The sequence below is a fragment of the Corylus avellana genome, chromosome ca2 (genome assembly GCF_901000735.1).
Source record: "Corylus avellana chromosome ca2, CavTom2PMs-1.0".
In the NCBI taxonomy this organism is placed as follows: Eukaryota; Viridiplantae; Streptophyta; class Magnoliopsida; order Fagales; family Betulaceae; genus Corylus; species Corylus avellana.
In genome coordinates this window covers 1,566,330-1,579,497 of record NC_081542.1, presented here as the reverse complement: position 1 = coordinate 1,579,497, position 13,168 = coordinate 1,566,330, and the positions used below count along the sequence as shown (strand labels likewise).

Sequence of the window (13,168 nt, the reverse complement as noted above, 5' to 3'; positions counted from 1 at the left end):
TATTCGAGGCATTTACTGTTCATGAATCAAGTATATTTAGTTTTATTCGAATATGCTATGCAGTGGAGCAATTGTTTGGATCGACGTGAAGCAAAATGTATAGAGATTTTTAGTAATTTTGTTTGTTTAAATAGTTAGCAATTTAGGTAGCGAATGCAAAAAAGTTCTTGTGGGACTTACTTATCCGAGCAGGTCTCGAACAGCCCACCTACCTGTTTGCACATGTGGGTCTTATAAGAGCTCTTATATTTGCTACCCGAATTATTAACCATTCAGACAGTAAATTGCTAGAGATTTAGATTCACATGAAAAAAACCTACATTGAATGATTGGTGTACAAGTATGTAATGATTAGTCTTCCTACCACTGTTCAACATGTGAAATTTGTCAGATTATAATTCTTTGTTATTAGGTTGGGCCAGACTACGTGGAATTTATCAGTTTAGAATTCTTTATTATTAGATTGGGCCAGTCTACGAATTAGAATTCTTTATTATTAGATTGGGTCAACTTAAGATTGAGGGATTGTTAGAATTCTTTATTATTAGATTGGGCCAGTCTACGTGGAATTTATCGAATTAGAATTCTTTATTATTAGATTGGGTTAGCTTAAGATTGAGGGATTGTTAGAATTCTTTATTATTAGATTGAGCCAGCCTAAGATTGAGGAATTGTAGAATTCTTTATTATTAGATTGAGCCAGCCTAAGATTGTAGGGTTGCAGGATCCACCTATCCCGCAACATCTATCTTAATGTCCGAATGTTTATAAAATTCAGACAACTTAATAATAAAAATTCTTATTCGAATTTATCACGCTTAATTAGGAAAAAAAAAAAAGAAAGAAATTTTAGCTCACAAATGAAAATCGACGGAATATATAATGGTTTGGTAAATGATTGTTAAATAAACCGAAAACATAGATAAATAATCAATTATTTGTTTAGTATTTCGCTAACCAGGTTGGATGCAACGAAAGATCGACTTATGTCTATTATTGCCATACAATCTAACCAATGTCTGAGTTTAAATTCTATAACACAAAGTTTTCTTCAAATTTATTTGAGATACTTATTCAAACTCAGTTTATTGATATATGATTGTCACATACTTTTTTAATAAATTTTGTGATTTTCACATCATTTTTAAACATAAAATACATGAAAAAAATATATATATACATACATTTTGGATACATAGTAAAAGTAAACTTTCTTGAAAGAGTAATGTTAATAATATAACATTGTTACACATTATATTCATAAACCAGGAGAAGATTCACGTATTTGCTTTACAAAATTACATATTGGCCAGAATCTAGATTTTATAGTGATTTTTCTAGTATCAACCATATAGTGATCAAATGAAGAAGCTGCAACTCAAATTGGCCAGGTATACTAGTATTACTACTTTAGTAATTACATAATTCAATTTGGAAAAATGTTTTGGATACTAAAACTCTTACCAAAATCTCCTCACAAATCGACACGTCATTTTCTAAGGAACTTGTAATAAAAGTTGTTATATCCCTATTAGCACTAATTATTGCTAAAAGTTTACTTGCCCACACTATCCCGATATAGAAATAGTTCCTAGCCTCAAGGGACAAGAATTTATTTTATTGTATTTAACCATGTACATGATATCACATGACGTGGCAATATATTCACCACGTGTCATTATGCATACCGTTAAATCTGTAAAATAAAATATTGATTATAAAATGGCTTATATCCATTTTACATTTTTTTTATTTTTATTTTTTCAAAGCGGGAGAGGGGAAAAATCCATTTTACTTTAAATGAAGGAGATCTTACTTAGTCTCGGGGATGCTAGTGACTATAACATCAATTGTATGGGATATATGCAGAAATATAGAAAATTTGGGTAAATATGGAATTACACTAAACATTAGGGATACCGGTGCCAGATACGCAACGGCTAGTTTGTAGAACGTTAGGCAACGGTCAAAAAAGTTTCGAAATTTATTATCATAATACGCCCTAAATCTCATCGTTGCTTCACTCTCTCTCTCTCTCTCTCTGACAATCACTCATCTCTCTGCAACTCTCTTTCTCTCACTAAAATTCTCTTTCTTTTCTCTCTCTCACTACAACTGAAAACCGAAGATGCTGCAAGATATGTGGAACGCTCCCCCTGGTTTCAGACCCACCAAGTCCGCTCCTTCCTCACCAGCCAAGCCGCTTGGGGTTTCAAGAACTCGTTCCGATTCTTTCCACGTCACCCACAAGGTCCCCGTTGGCGACAGTCCTTATGTCAGAGCCAAGAACGTCCAGGCAAGCTTCTAGCTTCTTTTTTTTTTTTTTCAAATTGGTTGAAAATCGTGTTTTTCTTGCTTTGATTTGTGTTCTTTGATGGATGGGCATTCCTTTTATTTACTGCTTTGATTCTGGGTTGTCTTCAAATTGGTATAAAATCTTGTTCTTCTTGCTTTGGTTTGTGCTCTGATTGAAGGGACTCCCTTTTCTTGGTTGTTTTTGTTTCTGGGTTGGTAAACCGTATTTTTCTTTCTTGTTTTCTGATTGTTGGGTCTTCTTTTTTTTGCTGATTTTTGTTTGAACAGTTGGTGGATAAGGATCCGGAGAAGGCTATTCCTCTCTTTTGGGCAGCCATTAATGCTGGGGATAGAGTAGACAGCGCCCTGAAAGACATGGCTATTGTGATGAAGCAACAGAATCGGGCTGAAGAAGCTATCGAAGCCATCAAGTCTCTGCGTCGCCGGTGTTCAGATCAAGCCCAAGAGTCCCTTGATAATATTCTTTTGGACCTTTACAAGGTATTTCGCCGATGTCCCCTTCTCTATTATTACTGGTTGTTTAGGATCTTGCAGATAATTCAGGATTATTCTAGCACTTGATGGTTTTTTTTTTTCAATTTAATTCAATTGGACTCTTTTGCTTTTCTTTCTGCAGAGATGTGGGAGATTGGATGACCAAATAACATTGTTGAGGCACAAGTTGTACTTGATTCAACAAGGGCTGGCTTTCAATGGGAAACGCACCAAGACTGCCAGATCCCAAGGAAAGAAATTCCAGGTCTCTGTGGAACAAGAAGCAACTAGGCTGTTGGTAAGAATGCTGCACATCTCCACTAGCTTTGTTTGAAGATAATAATTTAGTACATGAAACTGAGGTGAATTCTTTTTGTTATAGGGGAACTTGGGATGGGCGCTGATGCAACAGAACAACTACATTGAAGCAGAAGATGCTTACCGGAGGGCTCTTTCGATTGCACCTGACAATAACAAGATGTGCAATCTTGGTATCTGCTTGATGAAGCAGGGGAGGATTGCTGAAGCCAAAGAAACATTGCGGCTAGTGAAACCAGCAATGGCAGATGGCCCGAGAGGCACAGATTCCCATCTCAAAGCCTATGAAAGGGCACAGCAGATGCTCAAGGACCTTGAGTCTGAAATGATGAACAAGGGAGGGGACCGGCTCGAACAGCGCAGGCTCTTCGACGCCTTTCTCGGGTCTTCATCGATTTGGCAGCCTCAGCCTTGCAAGGATCATAGTAGCATGCCTACATTCAACCATTCAATCGAACCCCGCGATAGTTTTGCGGATGAGAATGTCAATTCCAACATAATAGTAGACCAGCTGAGAAGTGTCAAACAAGTTGCACAGACTGCCAATTGCTTAAATATTGCTGCAGCTCCATTCTTTTCATCAAGGTTTATGAAAGAGCCGCTGATTATGAAAGACCGAGCCCAGAATCAAATTCCTGAGAGCCATAAGAGAACAAGGTCTGGAAACCCTGCCGATTCAATCCAAATGAACAATATGGGAGAGATGACAAAGTTGCTTGCAGAATCAGAAAAGTCAGAGAATAAGTCGCGAAGGCTATCTGTTTCACCTGAAGAAACAGACAAGTTGATAGAGTTGCTGCCGGACAACAAGGCTTTTGAAGATGCTATTTTGGGCATCGATGAGGCAGGAAAGCCAGCTGACACCGGGATATATCAGAAGAAGATTGAGAAGAGGCTCAAGGCCTTTCAAGATATTACACTCTCGATGAGCACAAGAGCCTGACTTAAATTAGACTTAAATAATGTCTTCAATTAATTTTAATTTCTTAATTTTGTGTAGTTTTTTAGGTGGGAGATGCACTTGTTCTCCTTTCCCTTTAATTCCTGTAAAATGCTACACAGTGTGTAGTAGCAATTCTTTTAGGTAGAATAGTTGTACGGTAGATGTTTTGGTGTTGGTCCCAGTCAAGAGGGAGTTCAGAATGCCTCTTCAACAAGGGGTTTAACATAATTAATAATAACTTGATTCATCTTTTCTGCACCTGGGAATTCTTGGAAAGATGTTTGCACTGTACTGTTATTTTAGTTAGAGATTCAATCATGTGTAACGGTATAATTTTATCAGCTTGAATGAGGAAAGTGGACACTTTGGAAAATAAAGACATTTATTCAATCATGTTATTTGAGTTAAGAGATTCAAATGTACTTTTGTCGTGTTTCTGTAGTTACAATCAGTAACATGTATGAATTGCTTCACCCATTTTGTAGAATTCTACAGAGATCAGGTCTTATTCACTTGATTTTTCTGTGAATTTCGTAAAAATAACTTAAGATAACCACAGCTACAGCAACTGCTCCCACAACACTTTGTGCCAATATTTTACTGCTCTTAGCAGCTCCCGTTAGGCCGGAGGACGGTCGGGTGAAGCCTAGTTCTGAAAGTTTCTTGTGTGATGCCGCATAATCTGTGAAGAAAGCATCCTCATCCTGCCATTTAAATGGGAAAAAGATATACTCAATTGATCATGCTAATCAAAAGGTGCAGTCAATAAATTTCTAATGACTAATGAGCAACCTATCATAACCACCCATCACTGGAAAATGCCCGTCTTTTTAATTTAAATATTATATCAGGCAAATGACCAGATATAAATATAAGAAAAATATCCTTTTAGACTCATCTTCCCCCCTTCCATCTTTTCAGCAAGGCACGGAAAAATCATACTTCTAGTGAAGTTAAAATGATGGATGGTAAGTCACGTCATAATTACCTATGGTATTTAGATGAATAGTTTGATTATGTGAACATCTTTTAAAATCCCCAAAATATACTACATTTTTTTTTATGAATAAGCATAATCCACACTACCTTTGCATATAGCTCAACATAGGGACGAAACTTAGGATCTTCAACTAATGACTTGTCTGTTGGGAGTTTCAATAATCCCTCTGAATCTCCTTTTTTCATGAGCTCCCTGATATACCAATCGTAGCATACACGCATCATATACAATATCAAACATGCATATTACATTTATTGTTATCAAATGGAAATTGAATATAACCAAAGTAGTTAATTTTTTCTCTCTACCAAAATATATTATGTATTGATTCTCACACAAAATATGAGTTATCGAACTTCAAAGGATCAGTTGTCCAAGGTAGACTTTCGAATCCTGATCTCTCCTTGTGTGCCTTTCCCTAAAGAACCAAAATGGAGATATTATAATTTATATGTATGTTTTGACTACAGTGAAGAACTTCTCCATGTAGTTTAATCTTTGGAGAAAGTTACCAATGTGTGGCCTCCAGACAATGCCACAATGTCCTTGTCAGATAGACCCATGCGATAAAAGACGTCCCTTAAATGCTGTGCACCTACAACAGAATTGGATGAGAAGAGAATATATTGTGTGTTCTTTCAAGATGAAATAAATTGCTTAATCCAATTTTTCCGCAACATGTGCATGCTCAGGCTTTGAGAAAAGATCTCCATAGATCAGCCACAAAAGAACTAAGTTTTGTTGGTATAAATGTTGGGAAACCGAAAGAAAATGTTTGCAAATGGAACAAAATCTATTCAAAATATCAAACTCTTGCGTGGAAAGTATGACCAATTGAGGATGATAGCGAATTTGAGTTACTAATTAAGATGGCTTAGTACACGCACTACAATGACCAACAGATTATGTGTATTAAAATTTCAGTTGAAAGCACTACTATAATGCAAGTGTAGTTAACGTAGTCATGTTCGCTTCAACAATGTTCAAAGAAGAGATTTGAACCCTATGCTTCATTCCTCAATCATGAAACAAACAAGGGCCTCAGACAACTTTTGTTTCATAGAAAAGCCCTTTTAGAAAAAGAGAGCAACTTGGTCAATGGCATACCTTGTCTGGCATCTGGAATGCGCCCTTCTTCATCTGATTCCAATGAATCCTTTCTGCCCGGAACAAAGTCAATCGAGGGGCCTCCAGTGACCTCGACTGCAACAATGCCAGCAAGCTAAAAAGCCAAAACAATTGAAGATGAGTTAATCTATAACCCTGAATGTAAAAGTCTCTGATCTGATTCTTTTATATAGAACAACTACTAACTTGTTTAACATCAACACAGGTTAATGATCCCAAGTTGCATTAAAACTAGCAAATATTCTAATTGTAAGATTTTATTCTGAGCACCGATGAAGTCTTCATGAGATGTGTTAGGACATAAATTTCTTCTAACGCAATTTATAAAACTGTTATATGTCCCTTAGCAAGTGAGAAGCACATGATTTTTTAACTATTAAAAAACCATATGATTCTCACATACTCAAAGAACACATGGCAGTTTCTCCAACAAAGTTTAGAGGAAATTTATATTGGTGTTGTAATAATATCTAGGATATTTTTCTACGTTAAGCCTTGATATGTTTTCCTCTATCTTGTCTAGCCTACCTCACCTACCAGGCTACCACATTTTCCCTACAAATAGAGTACTATGTAACACAATTGTACGATCAAATTAATACAATAAAAATGTAGACCTATAGGGCACATTCTAGTGGTTGATATAGGTGCCTAAGGCTAAACCACCACAAAATTCTTGTGTTCTCTTTCTCTCTCCACTTCCGTTATTCTATTATTTTCTTTATTTTATTAAGAAATTTCTACAATATGAAAATATCAGGTTGTGAGCCACATGAGGAGCATATAAACTGTATCCATACAATGCCATAAATAAGATGTATGTCTTCAACCTCAACATCTTGAGTTTGTTATTGTAACAAGGATAGACATTTGTAATGACTAGCACTTTTTCTCATTTCAGTTTAAGACAGTGGGGGACATGCTTTGTGTTTATTAGAAAGAATTTGATTATTCATCTCATGGTGAGAAGGTTCTTCGAGGAAAGGAAAACGCAGATAAATGAAACTTCACAATTACCAATTTACCATAAGAATGGGATCCTCCTTCAAAATTGATACATGAAAAAAGAAGTCACTATACTCAACCAAAGCGTGTTAAAAGTTTTTAGGGTATTTTCAACACCATGCTGCTTCCCACAAATATTTACACTGTACATTATCTTGATATGTTATATGTCTGCACAACTTCTGAAAACAAACATAAAAAAATAATCACCTGGTATAGGTCAGCGTAGGTAATTTTTGGATGTTTAGCCTTCACTTTTTCTGATGCCAAAACAAGCCCAGGAAGAAAATCAATGCTTGAAATCCAGGATCATTGAGTGACAAAATGGAAATGGGAGCTTCCACAAATTCAAACTACAACCGATCTGTCCTAAATTGTTACAGTAGGCTAATATTAGTGAGTGCATCTCAAAAGCTTAAGCACTTTAACCCTCACGTGTGCGTTTAAAATCTATTTTTAGTAGGTAAGACTCAATACATAGAATATTAATTAAATTTGGGTGAATTGTGGAGTTGGGTTCAAACTCATGACTTTTGGCTTTAATATCTTGTCAAATCACCACTTATCCCAAAAGCTTAAATTGATAGGAAGAGTTAGAGATAAATTTAACCATTTAATCAAATACTTTAAGTGCATATGAACATAATGGATGCAAAATTAAGTGTCAAATTCTTATACACGAAACATGAATATCGACTCGCTGGAGAATCCACTAAGCTCTAGAGGACAAAACCCAACAGGAATATGAAACAAAGGCTCACCACATAATCTAACTGCAATTTCCAAACCAGCATTTGCACCATGTTTCAACTCCTTCTCAGTCCTGATTGAGCCATTAGGACCTCCAGTCTTCCTCGTGGCATCGTAAGTTCCAGCATCATGCCACCTGCATGCCAAAAAAGTATGATTAGAATGAGATTAAAGCCTTTGTTTGGTCAATCAGCAAACGTGTCAAGAGAAAAGAAAAGAAAAAATTTAAAATTTTCCGAGATTATGGCGACAAGAAACATCAGATATTCTCAGAAATTGATTTCCATTCTCTTTCCGTAGCTTTTCCGGGAACCAAACGAAGATTAAGTTAAAAACAGAGCGAACAAAAAAAGAGAAAAGAAAAGCATTTTACGCTAAACGGAGCATGATAGCAGCGCAGCTCTTGCTGGAGATGAGAGCGCGAAGGTCTCGACGAGTCTTGTCGATCTCCCTCAAGTATACAGCGTCTACTACTGGTGCCTCCATGACGAAGGAAAGGAGAAGAAGAAGAAGAAGAAGATAACAAACAATATGGAAGTAGCTTTTTTTCGCTTCGGTTGTATATATGCATAAAGCATTTTTGTGAAGGGATTGTTTTGCCGGGGAAGAAAAGAAAAGGATTGCTTCTTGCTGACAATGGAGGGAAAGGAGACTTCTTTGAAAAGGAAAATATTCCCTTCTTTTTTTTTTTCTTTTTTCTTTTTTCTTTCATGGGAGGAAAAGATGAGAAGGGATTCGAAACTAGTGAAATTTGTTTTTATAAGGCGTACTTCTCGGCTGATTGAGCTATCTATGGAGAACAAAATGTTTGATACATAACGTTCGCTATGCACCACATTTTTATCATATTTTGCTTACATGGCTTTTTTAATCAGTATTAACAAATATTGGTCTAAAGACTAATTAACATTACTACAGCAAATAAAAATGTAATATATAACTTTCTTTTTTATTATTTTATAAAAATAAGTGAGCCATGTCATTCAAGAGTAATGTTAAAAGTTATATTTGTATCTTACTCATATCTTAGATTGAAACAATCTGCTATTTATTTTTAATAAAAAAATAATAATTGCACCTCCACATCAACATAATAAAATAATAAAAAGTAAAAATATGATTTTTAACCTTAGTTGTTATATAATTGTAATTGTTAGTTATTGATATGGCAAGTGCTATGTATCCTATCAATTTATAAGAAACTTACAAAACATTATTCTCTTAAATTTCATTTGATAATGATTAATGAAGTTTTGAATCATGTTATACGGCTAAATGAGATATAGATTTCAAAAAAAAAAAAAAAAAAACTTAATGAGATACAATGAATTAAAATATTAATATAAATTTTAAGAAGTCCAATCAAAGATTTACCATTAAAAAAGAGAGAGAGAGAGAGAGAGAATCATAATCCTAATCCCATCGAGAACTGCTGCTATACGGTTGGAGCAGAAAACATGGGTTTTCTGCCCACCACTCACTACATGACACATCAGCATTTTAAGAAAAATGCAAAAATTTAAAATGGGAACAAAACACCAAAACAAAGAACAAAGGAGGACCACCAGAGGAGGCAGAGGAGGACCATCAACCCCATCCGGCCACCCTCAAGCCACGGGGTGGCCGTGCCAGCCATCCTAGGCCAAGGGGTGGCCGGCGCAGCCACCCCTAGGCCATCTGGGATGGCCGGCGAGCCACTCCCATGGCTTGGGGGTGGCCGTCGCGCCACCCCTAGGCCAAGGGGTGGCTCGCAAGCCACCCTGGTGGTGGCTGGGGTGGCCCGCGAGCTGCCCCTTGTGGTGTTGGGGGTGGCCGCGAGCCACCCAGATCTTGTTGGGGTGGCCCGCCGGCCACCCCATATCTTGTTGGGGTGGCCCGCACCACCCCAGATCTTGCTGGGGTGGCACACCGGCCACCCCCAGCAACATTTTAGGGTGGCTTTGGGGTGGCGCGGGCCACCCCATGGGCCGGGGGTGCTCATCGGCCACCCCCAGAATGTTTTGGGGTGGCCCGCACCACCCCACGTGGCCAACGAAGAGATAGAGGGAGAGAGGCGGCGGCGGTTCTGGCGGAGGCGGCGGCAGCTCTGGCGGAGGCAGGGTTGGTTGGGGCTATGAGGGGATTAAAATCAAATGCATGTGTTTTCATTTTATTTTCTTGCTCCTAACTGATTTGGCATTCAACTATTGGAGGGCGAAAAACCCTCCTTGTTTGCCACGACCAAAGTGAAGTTATTCCCAATCCCATTACATTTTCCTGCCATTTGGGTGGCCCAAAGTACGAAGTCCAAACAACATAAAAAGACTAGAGTTAGGAAACGACAAGGATGTACAATGAAGAAAGCCGGACAATAGAAAAGCCCAGAGACAAGGCCCAAGAGGGAACCAGTTACCAGCCCATGAGCTCAATTACCAGCACAATGCACGTATTTATTTTATAAATAAATGTTGTTCATTTCTAATTTAGAGAAGGGCAATGCTAGCAATTAAAAATCAAATATTTGGACACAAATCTCACACACGATGCATCCAACCTGAGACAAGTCGATATATTATAATGTGATTCCACTGTCACTGTTCTAAAAGCAAAGCAGGAAACAAAAAATACAAAACTTTAATTCCCAAAGGATTCCCACATTATTCCTAATGTATAGAGTGCGACACGACACGGTCGACGGAATCACACCGTTCATGCACAAATTTTTCACATGCTAAAAAATACATGGTAATTTAGAAGCCAATTTATAAAAACTTTTTGTTTAATATATATATATATAATAACATGAAGAAATGAGGGGGGAAATATAACGTAAAATGTGATTTTCAAACCATAATTAGCAGCATTAATTAACTTGCCAATTAACTAAGCAGTCATTGGAAGCGTTTCTCAATGAACAAGCTTAATTACTTTCACCCATCCTCCCAATAAAAGTTTGAAACAATTTCCATACGAAGCTTTTATATGGCCGTTGGAATATTGAGTTACCAAAACGCCCCCACCTGAGTCACTACCAAAAACAAGCTCTGCCGTCCGTACATCCTATCTGGCACTGGCAGCAAGCAGTCCACCTAATAACTACAACAACAGCACTTGGGATGTTTGTGTTGTGCATGTTACTCCCACAATTTACAAGGTTTACATTTGTTGGATCCGGACCACAACAATATTTTAGAAATTCTCATATTTCGTGTCTAAATTACTATTAATTCAAACTATTTGTCAAATTAATGGCAATGCCAGAAGCAAAATTGCTGGTAAATTGGTAATGTCTATCCCATTATCTTGTCATCTAAGGGCATATAATAAGGGTTAAGGCACTTTTGGTGAACAAAACTGAAATATAAAATCAGTGGCCCTCTGCCCAAGGGTCATTGTCCCCTGCCACTTCTCAAAGCTGTTGTTGCCTGTAGGCTGTTTACTCCACCGCTACCACTCCCAAGTCTATCCCAAAACCAAACGAGTCCAGCTTTACTCTCTAGAAAGGAAGTGGGTGTGTGTGTGTGTGTTTTTCTGCAGAAAACCCATAAAAGGTGTTGTCTTCTTGAGAGTAATTTTGGAGCTAAAAAAATAGAAAGACACCCAACTGTTTGAACAGAGGCAAAGCAAACATGAGCATGAAAAAAGACCAAAGCTACAGTTTTTATAGTCACCTTGAAAAGAAAGAAACTTTAACTTTTGGGTCCAAGTAGTTCCAACTCAAAGAGAAAGACACCAAAGTTGATCTGCTTCCCTGCAAGATATCAGAAGAAAGGACATGGGTTGCTGTTACTCAAGAATAGAGAGGGAAGAGATCGTGTCAAGGTGCAAAGCCAGAAAGAAGTACATGAAGCAATTGGTGAAGGCAAGGCAAGCCTTCTCCGCCTCGCACACCATGTATCTCCGCTCACTGCGTAGCACTGGTTCCGCTCTGCTCCAGTTCGCCAATGCAGAGGCAGACCTCCACCTCCACCACCACCACCACCACCACGTGCAGCCACTCCCGCCGCCGCAAACACCACCACCTCCGCCGCCGCCTCCGCCTCCAATGAGCCCCAGCTCCGACACGTGGACGTCCGTAACGGCATCCCCGGCTCTCCCGCCGCCTCCGCCGCCGCCGGCGTCGTCGTCGTCAACGTGGGATTTCTGGGACCCATTTGTGCCGCCGTCGTTGTCGAGGTCGGTGACGGAGGAGGAGTGGGAGGAGGTGTCGGAGGCTGCGCCGATGGTGGTCACGGCGAGCGCCACTCCGCAGCGTTCTGTGGTCAGTGGGTTTTCGAAGGACACGACTACCACCACCACCACCACGAGTGAGCTTGCTATGGTGGTGGCCAGAAATGGGAAAGATCTCGTTGAGATTGTGAAGGAGCTTGATGAATACTTTCTCAAGGCTGCTGAGGCTGGTTGCCAGGTCTCGTCGCTCTTGGAAGTCTCAAGCTCTAGCTTTTCTAGTCAGAGTAGTAAAGAAGGTAAGGGCTTTTTTTCTTTTCTTCTCTTTTTCTTTTTTGTTTTTAGGTGTTTTTTGAAAGTGGGTGTGTGATTTTCTTGGATTTACATTTTACACTATAGATTTGGTTGGTAAGATGATGTTATAAGATTATAGGCCTTTTTGTTTTTCTGTTTTCTGCTGCATTTTGCAGTGATTAGAGAGATGTGTTTTTTCTTTTAATTTCTTGTTGATTTGTGTTTTATTGTTGTGTTTTTTGGTTTTGGCAGGAAAAGTTTATAACTACGGGTTTAATTTGAGTCCATCGTTGTGGACATGGGGTTTGAGTCCAAAATCAAACGGTTTTCGGAAGTTTGGAGAGGAAATGCTAGGAAGTGGTGTTGCGGGTGGGAGTTTTGTCAGTGACAGCCACTGTTGCACTGTGGAGAGGCTATTTGCTTGGGAGAAGAAATTGTACGCGGAAGTCAAGGTAAAGATTTTTATTTTTTAGTTCCACGCATTCTTGTAGAATCTATCTTCTAGTTCTAGGCACCATACTTTGCTCCCCATTTACCAAATAATTAACCAAAAAAGGAAATGGAAGGTCCTGTGCTTCCCTTGTGGGCATTGTGATGGAATTTTCCTTTCCATAAAGTTCATAGCAGAGAAAACAAAATCAACATTCTATTGTTGTTCCTTTTAGATATGAACAGGAACTTTCGAACTCTTGTTAGTTTTGTGCTTACATGATTTTTTTCGCTTTATCCTAAACCTTAAGATAAGTAAACTTTTCTCTGTTCCTTTTTGCTTTTGGTACTCAAGAATGAGATGA

General features: G+C 38.4%; 3 protein-coding genes across 3 annotated transcripts in view; 2 read left to right on the top strand and 1 right to left on the bottom strand.

The window, feature by feature from the left end:
• The first annotated feature begins 2,029 nt into the window (after positions 1–2,029).
• Positions 2,030–4,407, top strand: LOC132170433 (protein POLLENLESS 3-LIKE 2). The gene is made up of 4 exons (XM_059581419.1): positions 2,030–2,296; positions 2,584–2,796; positions 2,933–3,088; positions 3,173–4,407. The coding sequence occupies exons 1-4, from the start codon at positions 2,129–2,131 to the stop codon at positions 4,049–4,051; spliced, it is 1,416 nt and encodes a 471-aa protein (XP_059437402.1). The 5' UTR covers positions 2,030–2,128; the 3' UTR covers positions 4,052–4,407.
• Positions 4,408–4,457: 50 nt separating this feature from the next.
• On the bottom strand, positions 4,458–8,443 carry LOC132171709 (L-ascorbate peroxidase 3-like). The gene is made up of 8 exons (XM_059583095.1): positions 8,308–8,443; positions 7,946–8,070; positions 7,395–7,444; positions 6,159–6,273; positions 5,564–5,646; positions 5,387–5,469; positions 5,138–5,243; positions 4,458–4,755 (listed from the first exon to the last, which is right to left on the bottom strand). The coding sequence occupies exons 1-8, from the start codon at positions 8,418–8,420 to the stop codon at positions 4,561–4,563; spliced, it is 870 nt and encodes a 289-aa protein (XP_059439078.1). The 5' UTR covers positions 8,421–8,443; the 3' UTR covers positions 4,458–4,560.
• Positions 8,444–11,289: 2,846 nt separating this feature from the next.
• Positions 11,290–13,168, top strand: part of LOC132168801 (protein ALTERED PHOSPHATE STARVATION RESPONSE 1) — a 6,215-nt gene continuing 4,336 nt past the window's right edge. Inside the window, exons 1-2 of the mRNA XM_059579855.1 lie at positions 11,290–12,379; positions 12,627–12,826. Coding sequence (XP_059435838.1) covers positions 11,689–12,379; positions 12,627–12,826 — 891 coding nt within the window. The 5' untranslated portion in view covers positions 11,290–11,688. The remainder of the gene's footprint in view (positions 12,380–12,626; positions 12,827–13,168) is intronic.